This window comes from Neophocaena asiaeorientalis, unplaced genomic scaffold (assembly GCF_003031525.2).
Source record: "Neophocaena asiaeorientalis asiaeorientalis breed wild unplaced genomic scaffold, Neophocaena_asiaeorientalis_V1.1 scaffold784, whole genome shotgun sequence".
NCBI lineage: Eukaryota > Metazoa > Chordata > Mammalia > Artiodactyla > Phocoenidae > Neophocaena > Neophocaena asiaeorientalis.
In genome coordinates, this window is record NW_020174692.1 from 794,418 (window position 1) to 813,343 (window position 18,926).

The 18,926-nt window shown below is 36.3% G+C and overlaps 1 protein-coding gene across 9 annotated transcripts in view; it reads right to left on the reverse strand.

Moving 5' to 3' along the window:
* SEC31A (SEC31 homolog A, COPII component) overlaps positions 1-18,926 on the reverse strand; it is a 65,621-nt gene that overhangs the window by 6,247 nt on the left and 40,448 nt on the right. For 4 of the 9 annotated variants that reach the window (XM_024758883.1, XM_024758878.1, XM_024758879.1 and 1 more), the window contains 6 exons: positions 18,556-18,732; positions 14,953-15,079; positions 12,944-13,285; positions 4,692-4,730; positions 3,136-3,194; positions 1,377-1,640 (listed from right to left, as the gene is read on the reverse strand). In XM_024758883.1, coding sequence (XP_024614651.1) covers positions 1,377-1,640; positions 3,136-3,194; positions 4,692-4,730; positions 12,944-13,285; positions 14,953-15,079; positions 18,556-18,732 — 1,008 coding nt within the window. The remainder of the gene's footprint in view (positions 1-1,376; positions 1,641-3,135; positions 3,195-4,691; positions 4,731-12,943; positions 13,286-14,952; positions 15,080-18,555; positions 18,733-18,926) is intronic. The other 5 variants (XM_024758886.1, XM_024758885.1, XM_024758882.1 and 2 more) reach the window with 4 other exon arrangements.

The window sequence follows — 18,926 nt, forward strand, 5'->3', positions numbered from 1 at the left end:
TAACGTTTTAAGCAATGAGGAGATAAGACCAGATAAGAGATGGGTGAAAGTAGATGCTGGCCGACCAACTAGAGGCTCCTGCACTGCTTGAGACTAGAGATGAAGGTAGCATGGACTAGACTGGAAATGTAGAGAAGGGATTTGAGAGAGATTTTGAAGTAATATAGCAAGATTTGGGGATAGCTCTGAAAAACAGGTTAAAGGAAGAAGAATATAAAGATGATGCCCAGGTTTTTGGCTGGATTAAACAGGAAGGATTATGGTGCCATTAATTCAAACAGGACACACCAAAAGACGACTAGGTTTGGGAGGAAGACTATGAATTAGATTCTGGATATGTTAAGTGTGAGGTGCCTCAGAGACATCCAAGTGGACAGGAAGGTGGATATTATGGCCTGGCTGAACACACACATCCATGAAGCTCTCCCTTTCAATGGCAACTGAGGTTCTGGTCAGATGAGTATAGCATGAGCACCCAGGTCTAAACAAAAGTGAATGGCTTCACAAACACTACAGACTTGTAATTATAAAAATTAACAGTGCATCTTTATAATTTTATATATTCTTGTGGAAAGAAGAAGGGCCTCCCACCTCCATCAAAACACTTGTTTTTATAATGCAACTGTTAATGTTTAGAAGTTCCTTAGGCAGAAATCTCTTAACAGCAAAACATACTCTTGTGGTAGAGATATAATCTTTACAAATTTGACTTTAGAGAGTCAAAGACAATAACAGACAGAAGAGCTAGTTTTATAATTGGGCAGGAATTTATTTCATCTTATGTTGAACTGTGACCCAACCTCTTTACTTTTCATGAATAGATCAAAATGTTTATCTTTGTATGTCTAAGTCAGTTATATGGAAATATGGTAGACTTTTCATCATCTAGAGCCTTGCCAACTAGCTGTTTGTATGTGAAAAGCAACCACAAATTTATATCTCCATCTAAAGATATGGCTATCTTATTAGCTCTTACACATACAAAAGAAAATATATAACTCATTACATTTTTATTTTATATTTTAAAGGAAAAAACCTTTGGAAACAGCTTCTGCTTAGCAACCTTGGATGCAAATATGGATTCAACTGATCTTAAATTGTGGCTACTGATTAGATCAAATGAAATACTGTAATTGCCAAGTTACTGTTAATATATACTAGTAAATACATAAGCTCCTTCTAGAAAGTTTGTATATGGTCTTGTCATTGAAAAATAATACACATACATGAACAATCTTAAAAAAAAGTTATTATTTTTAAGTTGCCTAAATTGAAATCAAATTGAGATAATAATAAAGGTATAACCACAAAAGTTAAAACATTAAGAAAACATAACAAAATAGAGCCATCTCGCACTTCCACAGATTTACTGTTACCTGCATGGTATTTCCAATAGGAGCTCCAGGGGCACCTTCAATATTGGGCTTTGAAAAAGACGGAGGCATGCCTGGTTGACTGAGGGGTTGCTGTATGCCATGGAAGGGCTGGCCACCTGGAAGGTGTGGCTGTGGGAATGAAGCTTGGCTTGATAGTGGTACTGGAGCTGAAGGTTGTTGCTGCAGCATCTGTGACTGGTGGTCACCCAAGGGGTTCATGATTGGTGATGTGATGGGAACAGGAGGCATAAAGTTCTCAGGCATCTTTTAAAAGAAATAAAAGGCACCAAGAGTAAGGAAAAAAACGGTATGATGACAACATTTCCTCAGCTTTAAATAAGGGAGTTAGCCATTTGGAGCAACATGGATGGACCTAGAGATTATCACACTAAGTGAAGTAAGTCAGAAAGAGAAAGACAAATACCATATGGTATCACTTATATGTGGAATCTAAAATATGACACAGATGAACCTATCTATGAAACAGAAACAGAATCAGGGATATAGAGAACAGACTGGTGGTTGCCAAGGGGGTTGGGGGAGAGTTGGAATGAGAGGGTGGGGTTAGCAAATGTAAGCTTTTATATATAGAATGGATAAATAACAAGGTCCTACTGTACAGCACAGAGAACTATATTCTATATCCTACGATAAACCATATGGAAAAGAACATATTTAAAAAAGAACGTATATACACATACATGTATAACTGAATCACTTTGCTGTACAGCAGTAATTAACAACACTGTAAATCAACTATACTTCAATAAAAAAATTTAAAAAAATAAATAAGGGAGTTAGACTATTCCATGGTTAAAAAATTTTTTTTTAAATAACAGGAGAACACTTTTTAAAATGAAATTTTATACAGAATTTTAGAGAAAAACATAAAAAGTAAAGCTAATCTGGCTTAGAGGGCTGGGAGCTCAAACCTGGACCTTTGTTTCCCCTTTACCTTCCACACTTATCCCATGATGGGCCAAAACCATGATGTTTTTTGAAAGAGGATGTCAAAGTCTGGAGAATTATATCTAGCCATACTGGGATCAGATATGCCAAATATGTGTTTGTTTAATGTAATCAGATGTAATACCTTTTTCCTAGATCATTAAGTGATGCCTACTTAGTGATCCATCACACTCAAAGTAGTAGATTAAATTTCTGATTATCATTGACCTAATTTTGGGGGGGGGTTTGCTCATTTAGTATCTCCCAATTTTATATTCTGGCCTCTCATTACTATACTTGGGGGACAGAAATCACTAGGAGTAAAAAAAAAAAAAAAAAAGGCTTGGGGTAAAAGAAGAATCTTAAGTTATGCTCTAACAGCTCTCAACAGTTACTAACATCTAAATGATGCTCAACTACAAGGCTATTTCATTTCATATTATATGTGATAGACAAAAATAGTCCAAAATATAATTACAAACTCATGATTACTGTTAGAACCCAAAACCAAAGTAACTCCTAAAAAAAAACCACTTGAGAAGCATGAAATTTTGTTTCCTACTCTTTGAAAAAGATCTGCTGGGAATTTACATCTTGTTTTTTAAAAAGGGTTTAATTCATATCACCATACTATTTTGTACTTTCCTTCCTTCCCTTCATGGATTAGAAGATGTAAGTTGAAATACACATATTAAGTATATCAGTCAGTCAGCTTTGCCTTTAAAGGAACAGTGAAGTGTGGTGTGCTTCAGGTGGCTACATGATTGACAGGACACCTGTAGGCAACTCAATAGACATCTTTTTCTAGTACCTTCTTCTTCTTGGGTACTCTGTTCAAAGCTGGAGGATCATTCCAACCATTCTGGGAACCTATAACAGATAATAGAAGGCATTTTCCTTTAGAATTCTGAAAAGAAGAAAACTAAATTGTATCCATCATATAATACCTTCAAATTTTACTTTCACCCTGAGATAACTGTCACAAAAGTTTTACCAGCTGAGCTGCTGGGATCACTATGTAGCCCTGGACTCTCAAACTCATTACCTCTAATAATCACAGGGCCTTGGTTTAGAAAGCAGCATATCTTGACATTATTTCCTTTTAAAGTGAAAGAGTTGTACTAAATTTAAGGATAGTGAAGTTTTTATGTCTATATTGGTATATAAGCTTAAAACAATTCTCTCCTAATAAAGAAAAAATAAATCACCTGAGTCTGCTAAAAAAAAAAAAGGCTTCTGATATATTGCACACACAAAAAAAGAAATAAAGTAGCAATCTCCTATTTCCCCAGAGAGCAATTCAGCATACCCAAATCATCCACATGGTAGAAACACTGTTAAAAAAACAGAGCCCAACTACGCAACACCAGTATGTTTTATCACCTTTGCATTAAGAACAACCTATAAAGTAGAAAAAGGCATCAAATATCTGTGGTAAGATTTTTTTTTTTTAATACCACACACACAAAAAAAATTTCCAGGCTGGCAGCAAGTATAAAATTAAACTACTGTCACCTTTAGGAAATTTCCTCCCCCCCCAAATCTCCCAAAACCTGTCATCTCAAAGTGAGAAATGAACATAGGTAGCAGAACTCATTAAGGTACTTAATGCCTATATCTTAAAAAAAAAATTTTTTAAACATCTTTATTAAATGCCTGTATCTTTAAAGAAAAAAGGAATAAAACATGCCAGAGATAGGATAATTACTAAATCAAAATATAATCATTTTACATCTTATTAAGTTTTGTGTATGTGTATATGCAAAAGCAAAAACTTCTTCTTCTTTCAATAAATTAAACATTCTTTCAGTATTTTACTTTTGCTTCTTTTATTGATATCCACAATATTAAATCACAACAAAATTGCTTAGCAAACCAAAGAACATAATGTCATAGAAATTTTTTAAAAACAAGATCTTCTCCTAACCAGCATGCACTCATTTGCCTTGATTTTAAAAGTAGAATTAATTTTCTACAACGTGACTAGGAGACAGAACGCCAAATGAGCCTCAAAACACTCAAGAACTAATCACAAAATATTAAACCACATGATGCTATTTGCTTAACAAATTCTTAAAGTTCTCATTATACACAGACTAATCATTCAAATCTCTCCCATCACCTTCTAATCTTTCTTATATCTAAGACAATCTTGGTATAGCCTTGTCTTTCAGTCTGTATAACACAGACAACTTTTATGATTCAAGATCATTTGTGTCACTATGTTAATTCAATCAGTTCTAAGATTTGATCAGATTTAGGAATATTATCAGCTTTAAAGTTCACATGCATAATTGTGAATAGCCACTCATGAATTAGAGTCAGTGATTCAAAGATTTCCAAAGATACATTTTGTAACTAATTCACCTTCCAATATAGATGCCTGGTCTTGCATAGACTGATTTTCTGTAGACAAAATGTAAAATTGACTTAAACAGTATTATCATCAAAGACATTCTAAACTTTACTCATTTTTTTTTGAATTTCTGAATTTTATTTTATTTTTTATATAGCAGTTTCTTATTAGCTATCCATTTAATACATATTAGTGTATATATGTCAATCCCAATCTCCCAATTCATCCCACCACCACCACCCCTACCCCACCACTTTCGCCCACTTGGTGTCCATACGTTCGTTCTCTACATCTGTGTCTCTATTTCTGCCCGGCAAACTGTAAACTCTACTCATTTTATAATTGTTTCTCCTCCCTCCATCAACCCCAAGAAAGAACTAATTTTATAAGGGAATAAAACTTACTTTTTAATCAAGTCACGTGAAATGGTTTCTATCTAATTAAGAGAGTGATCAGTTTGTGGGCAAAGCTAATTCATTTAAATGTCAGATCCAATTAACTCTTAAACACTATTTTTTCTCTCACTGTGCCAGCTGTCTCTTTTAAGAGAAAATTTTGTTCCTTCCTATTTAAAACAACATTATTTCCCTAATTGTTTGCACAGATGATTTTTCTACTATTTGATCAATGAAGCTCAGTAATATCATGGTGCGGGGAGGGCTGAGAGCACTTCCTAACATATTATAACTGTGTCCATTTTAGTATTTTTTAAAGCTGTGAATCCAAATCAGGTGAAGATCTTGTAAAAATGCAGATTCTAATTCACTAGGTATAGCGTAGGGCCTGAGGTTCTATTGCTTCAGCCAGCTCCCAGGTAATGCCAATGCTGCTGGTCCAAATCCTCTTTAAGTAGTAGGGTTTTAAAGAGAAATGGGAGGATTTCTACATTGTCGTGCAGACTTCAACACTACATTGTTAAAGATAATAAGCATGTCAGACAATCTTAACAAGGAGGTGCTACTTTACTGCTGGATTTGGGGGGCCCCAAGGATCTGCATTCTGGAGGAACTAATTTCTGGGGTCACACCATGAGTATAAGCATAAATGGGAACAGGCCCAGTAAATATGTAACCATCCCATATGGTCTTTTCTATAAGAATATACAGATTTGCAGATTGTTTAGCACAAATCTTCCAGAAATCACTACTTCTCTTAAAAGAACTGAAGTCTCTGGCAGTGGACAAGAGGAAAGAAGGCTGAGAGCTAATACAGCAATTCCAAAATTGTCGGATATTCAGGATTGGTCCAGGTCCAGCCTCCAATCAAAAGCATGCAGTGTAGATACATCATATGAACACACAACTTAGGGGAATTCAACTATCTCACTTGGGGAGAGAGGAATCAAGAGAATGTAGCATTAACTAGTGAGTTCAATTCAGTTTGAGCTCTACTCAAGAAGCACATGCCCCAGAGAAACTGTGAGGTGGGAGAACTAATCCCACAGTTTGAAATTTCACTGTATGGAGCTAAGGATAGATGTTGTTCATACAATATGGCTTCTAACCACAAGCAACTTCTTCATGAGGGCTTAACTGAAGAAAGGGGTGATCACGGATAACTGACTCTAAGTGATTTCTTATTTTCGTCTTAAATGATGACTTTACAATTTAACTCCCCATGCAAGATATGACCTCATAGCACTACAGTTAATAAATCCCTGGGAGTCACTGTGTGTGCATTATGACAGAGGACAGACCTGATTTGCAACTACTGATGTACCCTCTAGCACCAGACTTCAGCTTCTGGGCTGAGGAGGACAATATACAGTGCATCCCCAGGATCTACATCTGCAGATGCAACCAACTGAGGATCAAAAACAATCAGGGGGCTTCCCTGGTGGTGTAGTGGTTGAGAGTCCGCCTGCCGATGCAGGGGATGCGGGTTTGTGCCCTGGTCCGGGAAGATCCCACATGCCACGGAGTGGCTGGGCCTGTGAGCCATTGGCCGCTGAGCCTGCGCGTCCGGAGCCTGTGCTCCGCAACGGGAGAGGCCACAACAGTGAGAAGCCCACGTACCGGGGGGGAAAAAAAAAACCATTCAAGAAGGAAAAAAAATCCAAAAAGTTCCCAAAAGCAAAGCTTGAATTTGCTGCAAGTATTTACACAGCATTTACACTGTATTGGGTATTATTAGCAATCTAGACATAAAAGTATATGTGCGTAGGTTATATGCAAATACTACGCCACATTATATAAAGGACTTGAGCATCCTTGGATTGTGGTATTGGGGCAGGGCAGGGGGGAGTCGACGGTGTGAAAAACCTAAAAGTACTGGAGGTACCCTGGCCTTTATCAGTTTTTTCAGGGAGCAGTCTCAACAACATGCCTCCTCTCTAGCCCTATGAAACGTGGGAGCAGAAGGTGAGACCAGTTTTTCCTCTAACCTCTCATGGCAGTGATCTGAGCCTTGGATATTAAAGCCTGAGGGGGTATCCTGATTTCACCAACTATTAGCAGCACAAAAAAGTATGTGGAACAATTTCATATGACCCTTTGGTAGAATGACACCAAAGTTATAATGAAATCAAATTAAATTGAAAGTTACGAGTAAAACTGAATGAAATAAGAAACAAATTTTTCAACAGGAACATATAGCCAGTTGGCTATCCCTCATAACTTGAGGGTAGGCTGCCTGTTGAATTGAAAATAACGATTGTACAATAATCAAAGTTCCCACCAAAATATATGCCTAACTGGCCCCTCCTAACCTCAAACCATGCAATATATTTAGCAATATGTTTTATTTCAGCCCAGAAAAATCCTTGTTCAAATCTCTGATCAATTTAACAGTTTTATCTTAGCTATGATTCTAACCCCTCAATAGTTTTGCTTTTATATCTTTAAATTGTTTAAATATGACTTTTTAAAAACACAATTAAATTGACCTCTACTTTATTGAGACACACTTTAATAGCAACACTAGGTAAAGCAAACTAAATGAAGAACATGAATATCTACAGGAGACAGTATTGTGGGGGTTCACTACAGATGTGCAAAATGATACTCTTGGTCAATATTTTTTAAAAAACATAGCACAGACTAATCTTGGACATAATTCTCTCATAAAACTAGTAAGGGAAGATAATCTTTTTTACCTTTTCAAAAAACCTTAAAAATGGGCATAAATCTCTTTCTTACTCTCTTTTTAAACATGACAATAACTTTAAAGAACACTGAAAAATGGTTCATGGTGTAATATTAAAGAAAGTAGTAAGATGTAAATTATGAGTGTATGTGCGAGTTATGATCTCAATTCTTTAAAAATGCATGCATACAATAAGATACTACTATCTTCACACCCATTAGAATGGCGAGAATTAAAAACAAAAACAAAAAAACAGAAAACAACAAGTGTTGGTGTGGATGTGGAGAAATTGGACCCTTACGCATTGCTGGTGAAAATGTAAAATAGTGCCACCACTTCAAAAAAATTAAACACTGAATTATTATTTGATCCAGTAATTCCATTTCTGGGTATATACCCAAAAGAACTGAAACCAGGGACTTGAATAGATACTTGTATACTCATGTTCACAGCAGCATTATTCACGACAGCCAAAATGCCCATGTGCAGGTTAATGGATAAACAAAATGTGGTATATACTTAGAGTGGAATATTACTCAGCTTTAAAAATGAAATTCTGATACATGCTATAATATGGATGAATCTTAAAAGACAGTGAAACAGCCAGTTACAGGAAGAAAAAACTGTATGACTACTTATATGAGGTACCTAGAATACATACACAGAGACAAAGTAAAACGGTGGTTACCAGGGGCTGGGGAAAACAGGAGGTTTTTAATGGCTACATAATTTCAGTATGGGATGACAAAAAAGTTCCATAGTTAGCGGTGATGATTGTACAATAATGTAAATGCACTTGATGTCACTTAAAAGTGATTAAAATGGTAAATTTTATGTTATATATATTCAACATTAAAAGAACTTTAATACATGCATACATACATATATGTGTGCATATGTGTGTATGAAGGGAATAAATACACCTAAATTATTATTGGTTATATATGGGTGGCAGAATTACAGATAATTTTAATTTTATTCTCTATACTATTTGAGGTCTTTCAAAATCCTACAGTAAAAAATTAATAAAAATCAAGGGAACATTAACTTAAAAACTGAATATGGCATGTCACTGGATTCTGGAGACCCTTATCCATCTTAGTGTAGGGATTAGTCCTCCACATGATCTTTAGGGAAGGAAGAGAGAAGCGCTTAGTCTCACATACAGAAGTGGAGCTGCTACCATCTTTACTTCAATCTCACTTCTCACTGGGAACCTTCTCAAGGTGTCCTTGCATAATGGTAGGATCTAGGCACTGGCTAAGATACTTTCAGTGGATTCACAGAAAAATATTAGTGCCAATGGTATGGAGACTTTTGGCTAAAAGATAATTTGAGACGGAGAGAATACAGCATCCTTGTTAATCATATACCTCCCCTTTCCCCGTTAGCCTCACACGTCACATTTTAAAAAAGGCATCACAAAATTAAAAATTTAAATTTAGAGAGAATGAATCCTTAAGGTCATTTTCCAATGACATGAGATAAAATAGATTTATCCAAAGAAAAATAAGGAAGGCTATCATGCTCCTTTCCTTTGTTTAAAGGGTTAAAAACCGGGTACTTATAGTTTGACTACGGAATGTTTATGAAAATAAAAAAAAATTTTTTTTCAGCACACTGTTTCACGAAAATATGCACTATTATGCCCCTTCAAGACTCTTCTATGTGAAGGACTATGAACAATTATATGTTCATATAATTTGTTAAAAGTGAACAACCTAGAAGAAACGGACAAATTTTTACAAACTTACAACCTGCCAAGACTGAATCAAGGAACAACACTTTGAACAGACTGATCACTAGTAGTGAAATTGAATTTGTAATTTAAAAAGCTCCCAGCAAACAAAAGTCCAGGGCTGGATGACTTCAAAGGAAAATTCTACCAAACATACAAAGCAAAGCTAATACTGCTCCTTCTCAAACTATTGCAAAAAATTGAAGATGAGGGAACACTCCCAAATTCATGCTACAAGGCCATAATTACCCTGACACCAAAACCAGACAATACTATATATATATATATATATATATATATATACACACACACACACACACACACACACACACATATAGACACAAATTAAATTTTCCATTGTTTAACGAAATCAATACTGTTTACTCAAAAACAGCTTCATGAGAGCTTGTCATTTTATCAGAAAATTTTTCTAAGTAAACTTCTTGGGCCTTCACATTTGAAAGTGCTCTTCCTTAGTAACTAGTATACATTAAACCAGGGACAAAAAAAAAGGTGGGGGGATACCAGCAGTATCTTACTTATCCTGGACAGTAGAGCTAGGAAAACTTCCTGCTTTTTGTGCTGCCACCACTGAAACATGTTGCACTATACTAACTTAGGCTGTTAGCACTTTATACATAGAACTTGGAGACAGCCTCTTTTCCTTGCCTCTGATTCTGCCATGCTGCTCACAATCTGTTTTGCAGAACCAGCTCCGGATTAACCTCCCTAAAGTACCACTTTGACCATGCCTCTCAGTAGTTCAAACTCCTCCACTAGAAATTTTCTTCTTACTGTATGAAGTATAAATTTCTTGCCCTGACATTTAATGTTTTCCAAAATTTGGCCCCAATACAAATTTTATGTTCCAACTTACAACAAAGCTATGTGCTGTTCACTAGAAATAGAAATGTACTGTACTTTTCTGCCTTCCTACCTGTGCCTAGAATAATTCTGATTATAGACTGAACAGGTTCTCATTAAGAATTTACTGAATGAATGTTTTGATGATTGCAACATGAGTTTCTCTGAGCAGTAGGCACATAATTTTTTGGTTCACTAATAGTTACAGGGCTTGAAAATCCTAGTGTCTATCAAGAAGAATCCACCGGATAAGTGGAATTTCCAAGTCCCGTAGAAAACCATGATATAATAATCTAAGACATATTAGAACAAAGATAAAACTTCTAGTCACAGTTATCTGTATAACCTAAGCAAACTTCTTAGGAAATCAAAAAATAAAAATAAGGTAAAGCTCTAACTGTTAATTAAAATACAGGGACTACTAACATGCAAGAGGTAACAAAGCAGCTAGCTTAGTGCATGCTGAGTATTGAAAAATGTATGGCTTCATCTTCCTATTAGTTACTCTGCTTCTCAGCCAGGTTAGAACACTGTTACTTTGTACATAAGCAAAGACTTTATTATATGGCCAAATGCCCTTTAGCTTAAGGAGGAAAAAAATACCCATGCAAATATTTAACTTAGATGATGAAGTAACAAATGCTTAAAATAGTGATGCTAAATGTTTCTGTAATTCTAACACTGATAGCTATTTCTACCCCTTTCATCAGGACTAGACTATCTGGTAAAGAATAATGAACATGGGCTCTGAAGACTGAGAGACTGGGGTATCTCAGTTGTATCTCAACTTGGAGACTATCACTGTGCAATCATGAAAACATTATACATAACCCTAGGAAACTCAAGCTTCCTCATGACAATTTTTTAAAAAATAATTATTCCTATTTCTCATGGTTATGAGAAAAAAGAAAATATACAGCAGTGCTGGTACATGTCCAATGTATGTTCAATAAATGATAATTCACTTTCCTACTTCACTGTACCACTTTCTTATGTGGGGATTTACTTGAATCCATCTTTCACTCAAGCTACTACCCAACTATTCAGAATATATACTGTTTTCAGTCATCCAGGTTTTAAAAGGTAATTTTTTGAACTCTACAATTGAATTAACACTCCTCTCTAAATATCAACCTACTGAAATATCTGTATTGAAAATTATACAAATTTTATTTGTGCAGTAAAGGCTGATACATATTGTGTGTATGATTTTTGGTACTTTGGACTTTAGTATTATATATCAAAGAAGAGAGGAGATATGTGTATAATTCTGGATACATAAGACTTCCAAGAAAAAAAATACTTCCTCAATAAATCCTATTATATGTTCAGTGTTTTCAGTTATTAAAGCTACTACTTAGCAGATAAAAAGAGAACAACATATACTGGACTTCCAGGAATAACTTCAGTATTAGAAAGCAAGACTCACTCCTTGCCCCTCTAGTTTAAAACCATCAATTATAATCTGAAAGGGAAATTATTTTCAAATACCCTTAGTAACAAGTATACATTAAACCAGGGACAAAAAAAAAAGGAACAGAGCTCTAATTTTGAGCGATGTGTTATCACAGCTAACTTTGCAGTCACTGTCCCCAAATGCTCTCAATGTACTAATGCATTCAATCTCTTCATAAGCTTATCAGTACATACTATTATTATTATGAGGAAACTGAGGCTTAAAGTTAAGTAACTTACTCAAGGTCACATAACTAGAAAGGAGTGAAGCTGTGATACAAACACAGGAAGTCTGATTCCAAAGTCTGAATTCTTTACTATGTTAGTGGTTCTTGCCCCGATTCATTGATCTCTTTTTGTAATACTTCTGAGGTCCCTTTTACAATCCTAACATGAAAATCAGATAATATTACCTACTTATAAAAAATTAATAGAATACTTTAATTGTAACATGAAAGATAAAAAGAATTTATAAAATGTGTTTACTATAAAAATAATTTTAAATTATGATTTTAATTAGAAAATTTCAGGCAGAACTATACTGCCAACAACAACAAAAATGCCTAGAAATTGCCAAAATGTTTGTGAGGGTAGAATTGTCCTAATGGAGAGAATTCCTGCACTACTGTATACTTTCTGCTGTCTTAGAGATTCTGTCAGAGTTGCATTCTTTCACTTTTTTCCTTTCAATACACATGTCGAGATCCTTGCTCACCTTTACAAACAAACATAATTACAAAATTTGTACAGCCTCATTTCTTAAAACCTGAAAATTCAGGAAGAACACAGAGCATCGTTTTACTCTGGCAAAGAAATAAGTGTCAATTAAATCTAGTTCCAACCCCCACTTATCTGGCCAACTAATTTCTTACTGCTTATTTTAAATTCAATGGCAGATTATATGCTCTTACCCTTTTAAAGCTCTAAAGCTTTCCTCATTTAGCAACTAAAGTTCATTATGGGAAAATCACACTTTTAGAAATAGTTTTAGAATTTGTTATACAATTAAATCAATACCTCACATTGCCCAGTTTACAGTTAGAAATAATTCCCCTCCATCCACCCACGTGATCACGAAAAAATAAAAGACGGAGCCAAACCAAGTCCCTTTCAAGCGCAGACCTGTTCTCTGGGATGCAGGCAGCTCGCCGGCAGCAGGCAGTGTACCTGTTGCTCCAGGAGCCAGCGCATAAGCTGAAGATGACGGTGGAGCTCCTGGTCCGCCATGCTGGAAGGATGCTCCAGAGGAAGGAGGAGGAGGGAAAGAGGCAGTGGAGCTGGAGGTAGGTGGAGAGGCCTGGTGCTGTGCTGTGTATAGTTGAGACTGCCCAGAATAGGAAGAAGCAGAAGATATGTACGGGGTGTTAGGGTAAGCGTTTGAAGCAGAAGGAGCAACAGGTTGCTGAGGTCGATACACTGCTGACCCCCCTGTTCCGAAGGAATACTGCTGGGCTGGTTGATAAGCTACACCAAGGAGAAGAAACAGAAATTTTAATTAGTTACTAATTTATTCAGACAGCAACAGAAAACCAAAGTTATCTCATACTATGGAAATTATTTTCAGTTCTTCTAATAATAAGCTACAACCAAACATTACCCACTTAAAACAGGTTATGCTTTTGATAGTCTGGATGCCCTAACTATACCAAAAGTCACTGGATCCAGTCTTTGAACCCTGACATCTCCAGACTGCTGCTGGCTATGAAAATCTTTGAGTCATCAGACCCAAGAACCAGAAGACTGACCCTTTTCTGAGACATCCTGTTCCTGTGAAGACTGCAGTGACACCTACTAGCCATCAGATGGAGCCATGCAGGAATTACACATCCAAAGCAGTCCCCTTTACAGTATAAGTTAAGGGAGCTTGGTGGCAGCTCAAGACCTCTTCCACCATCACAACTGTAGGGTGAGCACTATTGTTATGAATCAGATACCTTCTCCAACATCTAGTAAAATCATCAGCTACTCAAATTCTGGGTTTGAGCACAGTTCCAGATTAATAAGCAACTCTGTATGATCCCTGACAAGACAATTATTATATTTCTTACACTGTACAAAGTTGGTTAGTAAGCAATCAGACAGCCAACTAATGTTTTAATGCAAAGACCTGAACCCAGATACCATTACCTTTTGTGTAACCATGGGCAGAATATGAACCTCTGCAGAGGGAATCTAACAGAACTGTGCTCATCCTACTCTGAAGACAGTACTTTCACGCTGAGCACTGAGTGAAAAGCTGTATCAAATTTGTACTCATGTTAAGTAACAACACCCATCTTATGAGCACAGAACACGCTCGTTAAGATTAGATCTTGCTAGGTAACATCCTCGTGTTTTATAGTAGTTGTTCAGTCATATAACTGTCCACTCTGAGGTTTGCATTTTTGCTTATTTTCAATTTTAAAATAGAGGTGATGTTTTACTTTGCAAGTGTAGTTTCTTAAAAAAAATGAAAGCCAATGGGGAAAGGTCATTATTATACATTTGTCAAAATTCACAGAGTGTCTGACACCAAGAGGGAACCCTAAGATAAACTACTCCGAGCGAAAATGCTGAGTCAGTGTAGGCTCACTGACTGTAACAAATGGACCACCGTGGTGCACGATGTTTGTGGTGGGGAGGCTGTGCACGGAGGCAGGAGGTATACCGAGACTTCCTGTACTTTCCACTCAACTTTGCTGTGAGCCTAAAACTGCTCTAAAAAATAGTCTTTTCCTAAAAAAATTAAATAAATGGAAGATGACAACAATTGCCCCTTGGAACCAATTTTCCAAAAATGGTTTGCATCATCTTGCCTAAAGGAAAAGAATATGTACTAAATAATTTCTAAAATTCTATTTTTTTATACCAAAATCATGGGACAATTGACTTGCTTTAACAGGCTCAGGAATAAGAGCCAACTGTTCTGAATGGACTGACACAGGAGCTGTTTCCTAGCATGTTGATTCAGGATGCCTCCCAGGGAAACCATGCTTTGCTATAGCAAGGACTCAAGTCCTACACAGAATGGTTCTTTTTTTACTTGTTAAAACTGATTTGATCATGGCTTTGGAGCTTCAAAGTAAACAGTTACTACACTAGATAAGACAAGACATGCTGCTGTGACAGGACTTCAGGGTCACACTACTTACGCTGTGGCTGTGGATAAGGTGGTACCTGGGTGTGCATATGACCGGGAGATGTGGGAAGCTGAGCTGTGGCAACATTTGGATTAACATTCCCATGCATTATGAAGCCTGGAGGTGGAGGATTTTCTCCCTAGGAAATGAGAATATGGTAAAAAGGAGGATTACATTTGGAACCAAGAATCTTACCAGATGGATTTATAATCTTTGAAATGTAATTAAAAAAAAAAACTTTGTGTAAAAAAATTGCATTTTGTGCATACTATCTTCTTCAAGACACATTTTCTGAGCAACACATTTTGTGTGATTTAAAGATTAGACAGGTCCAAAGTAATAACAACAATGAATGGCAAGAGATGCTAACAGCCTCATAAAATAGGATCTATGATATTTATAGTAAGTCACTAGGATTTTCCATCTCTACTGAAGTCCATCCACGACTAATGCTTCGAAAATATTAAGTATAAATGCTACAAGGAGATATTATCTTCTCTACGATGCTAAAAAAAAAAGAAGAAGAAGAGGAGGAAGAAGAAGAAGAAAGGAAAAAATATTCAGTGAAATCAGATTTAAACCATTGATAGAACCTTGGTTGATGTTTTTCTAGTTCAAGTCAATTTAGAACTGCAAAAGAAGAGGAGAGTGATAAGAAAATAAATTAATTGTGCTAAAAACTGCTTCTTGCATCCTAAAGGCACTAAAATGCAATAAGCAGATAGACAGATGGGGGGAGGGGAACTTAAGGGAGGTGGGTAGAGAATATATAACTATATATTTAGGTGAGCAGAATTCTGCTCAAAGAGGAATAATGAAGGATATACCTGTGTATCAGAGGGAGAGGCTGCAGGTGGATGGCTGGGAAGGGCGGTAGGAGTTTTGTTACTCCAGGTAGTGACAGTGGGGGCAATTCTAACCTGAATTGAACAAAGAAATACCAATCACAGAACATAAAACATGAAAATGTTAAAAGAAGAAAAAAAAAACCCAACAGGCATTAATAGCCAGATGCAAAGCAAAAAATAAGAACAGCAAAATAGCACACATTAGCCAGGCAATTGCTTTCAAGGTAGCTGGGATTTCAAAAGAAAAAAACACCTTTCATAACAGAACAGGGGAAGGGAGGTAGTAGAAAAATCAATATGAAAACTAAATCAAAGCAGAAAGAACAATGCCGTTCAAGTGTCAAGAGTAAGTGGGAAAAGGTAAGTTCTGTAAGTAGGGAAGGAAAGAAGACATTCTGGAAAAAAAAAAAAAGGTAATTGAGTGAAAAAGTGATTTTTGAAGCACTAATTGTATTCATGCTACTATTAGATCCGTAAACATATTGCTATAAGCTCCCTTTTCCGGATTTCATTAGAGCCACAAAAATTATGTTAGTTCCATATGAGGCTTAGAATCATACAATCAGAGCATATTAAAGATCATCCAATCTAATCCCCACCCTTTACCATTGAGAAAACCAAGGCCCAGAGAAATGAAGGGGCTGGCTGAAGTCCATATAACTTGTTGATGATGGAACTAGGATGGATTCTAGGTCTCCTGATTCCCAGGCCAGTGTTTGCTACACTACACCACGTTGCTTACCCTGGAGTCCAGAGGTTTTCAAAAAAATGTTTTTAAGCCATCAGAATATTTTTTGTCAAGTAAATCTTTGTAGAAGAAACTCTATCATATAAACAATTAATAGCAAAGATGTGCTGGTGTAGTAGGAGGAGAACTCCTACTCAGTTGGCTTCCCTTTCAGAAATCCCTTTACTCCTGCCTATAAGCATGCCTTTAAAACCACAAGCCACTGTCCTCATTCAACATATCATAAGCTTTAATCAAGAAAAATCACTGCGTAATTTATGACTGAATTTGTTTTCCTTTTCTTAAAGTATGAGACTGCTAAGTCACAGTATAATAAAAGTCTTTCAAGGTTTTTACATTTTCCCAGAAAGACAGATTAAACCCAAGGACATAAGGAGTAAATTCTCTTCTCCCAATGTAGAGAATGCCTTACTTCAGTGCCCTGACACAGTGAGGTCAAACTCAAGGTGCTTAGCTTAGGAGTTCCAATCCTGTTAACCATTAACTAGCCATGCTGACAAATTCAAGCTCTATGTCTTAAAACTCTGGTTAGTCGCTAGACTTCTCCACCTCTCAGTTTCCCAGCCATCACCTGATTTGCCCTATCCATGTCATACACTTTCTAAGTCTAGCAACAAGAGTGGGGAATTTGGTTTTGCTTACCAATATACCCTCAACAGGGAGAATAAAGACAGGCCCTTAAATTCATATTTGTCAAATGAATGAAAAAATAAAACAGAGTAGTACAGTTATAATTATATTCAAATGTAATCTATCCTGATTAAGTAGCAATCAAAAGCATAATAGACAAAAGAACATGAATTTTTTTTAATTTAGTTTTTCATGGTTTTATGATTACTTTTGCTACAAAATGTAAAAATGACCCCATCAATTCTATCAGCAATTTGTTCTATTTTAAAATGGGCAGAGGGACTTCCCTGGTGGTGCAGTGGTTGGGAACCCGCCTGCCAGTGCAGGGGACACGGGTTCAAGCCCTGGTCCAGAAGGATCCCGTGTGCCGCGGAGTGGCTGAGCCTGTGTGCCACGGCTGCTGAGCCCGCGTGCCTGGAGCCCCTGCTCCGTGTTGGGAGAGGCCACCACAGTGAGAAGCCCAGGCACCACAGCGAGGAATGGCCCCCGCTCGCCACAGCTGGAGAGAGCCTGCACGCAGCAGCAAAGACCCAACGCAGCCAAAAATAAATGAATAAATAAATAAATAAGAGAGACTGCCATCAACGTGGTTTCATCTCAAAAATAAATAAATAAATAAAATGGGCAGAGTACCTACTAACTTTGTTATCAGTCAAGACCATTTATTACTTACGAAAATATATTTTTTATTTAAGAACATGAAGGTTATCTGCTGGTCTGGAAATATAAGTTTCTACATGAAATAGTAAAAGACAATAAGAGGTCACATTTTATGCCACTAACCATCTGGCAATTTTAATTTAATAAATAAATTAGTTAATTAATAAAAATTAATCATCTTTACATTCCCCATGACCTACAACTTCATATACCTTTGGTCACTCACTTTTCTCTAATATAAAGTTGTCCAAAAAAATGTTTGTATTCTGGATACTCTTTACTGTGCTGATACAGAAGACATAGTAAAACCACACTAATGACTCAGAAAATAATACTTAAAAAGAGACTATTTTCTAAAAACGTTTAAAAAAATTGACCAAATTACCCACAAAATTGTTCCCACTACTTTACTCACAGTTTGTTAGATGAATCAAATTGTAAAAATTTCAAGAACAGATGTACATGTGTAATTTAAGTTTGAGTGATGAAGAAATAAGAAGAAATCTCCCCAGAGAGCTTAAATTAATTTTACCTAGTTTGTAAATTATTTGACTAGATCAAAGGGATAATTTTTAAAAACATCATAAGTGCTATTTTCAAGATCAGAAAAACTATAACCATTAAAATAATACATTGTCTAGTTTTATCACTGGTCTCTTACTCAAGAAACTAAAACCACCAATTTGAAATATATAAATGTCCCTACTTAATCTGGACCATATCACTCACATGGGGATAATATTGTTGAGCTGGAACTCTTGGCATCTGTGTGTGGCCAGCAACTGGTCCAGGCCTGCCCTTGGGCAGCTGCTGCCTCTCATAAGGAATTTTAGGTGACTCCTGTTGTCCTGGTGCTGGATTTCCTTGTGCTCTACAAAGTCTGTCACGAAGCTGCACAATATTTGGCTGTAAGAAGCAATGGAAGAAAGCAAAGCAAATTGTTAAGAGTTCACCCAACTATATATGACAGCATGTTGATCTTCTTACAGTAAGCTTGATCATTCATATGATTTTTGTTCATATGCTGTATATTATGCAATAAACCCTGGCACATTAGGGTCTGACATCATGGTTTCTAATACTCAAGACTGACACCAAAG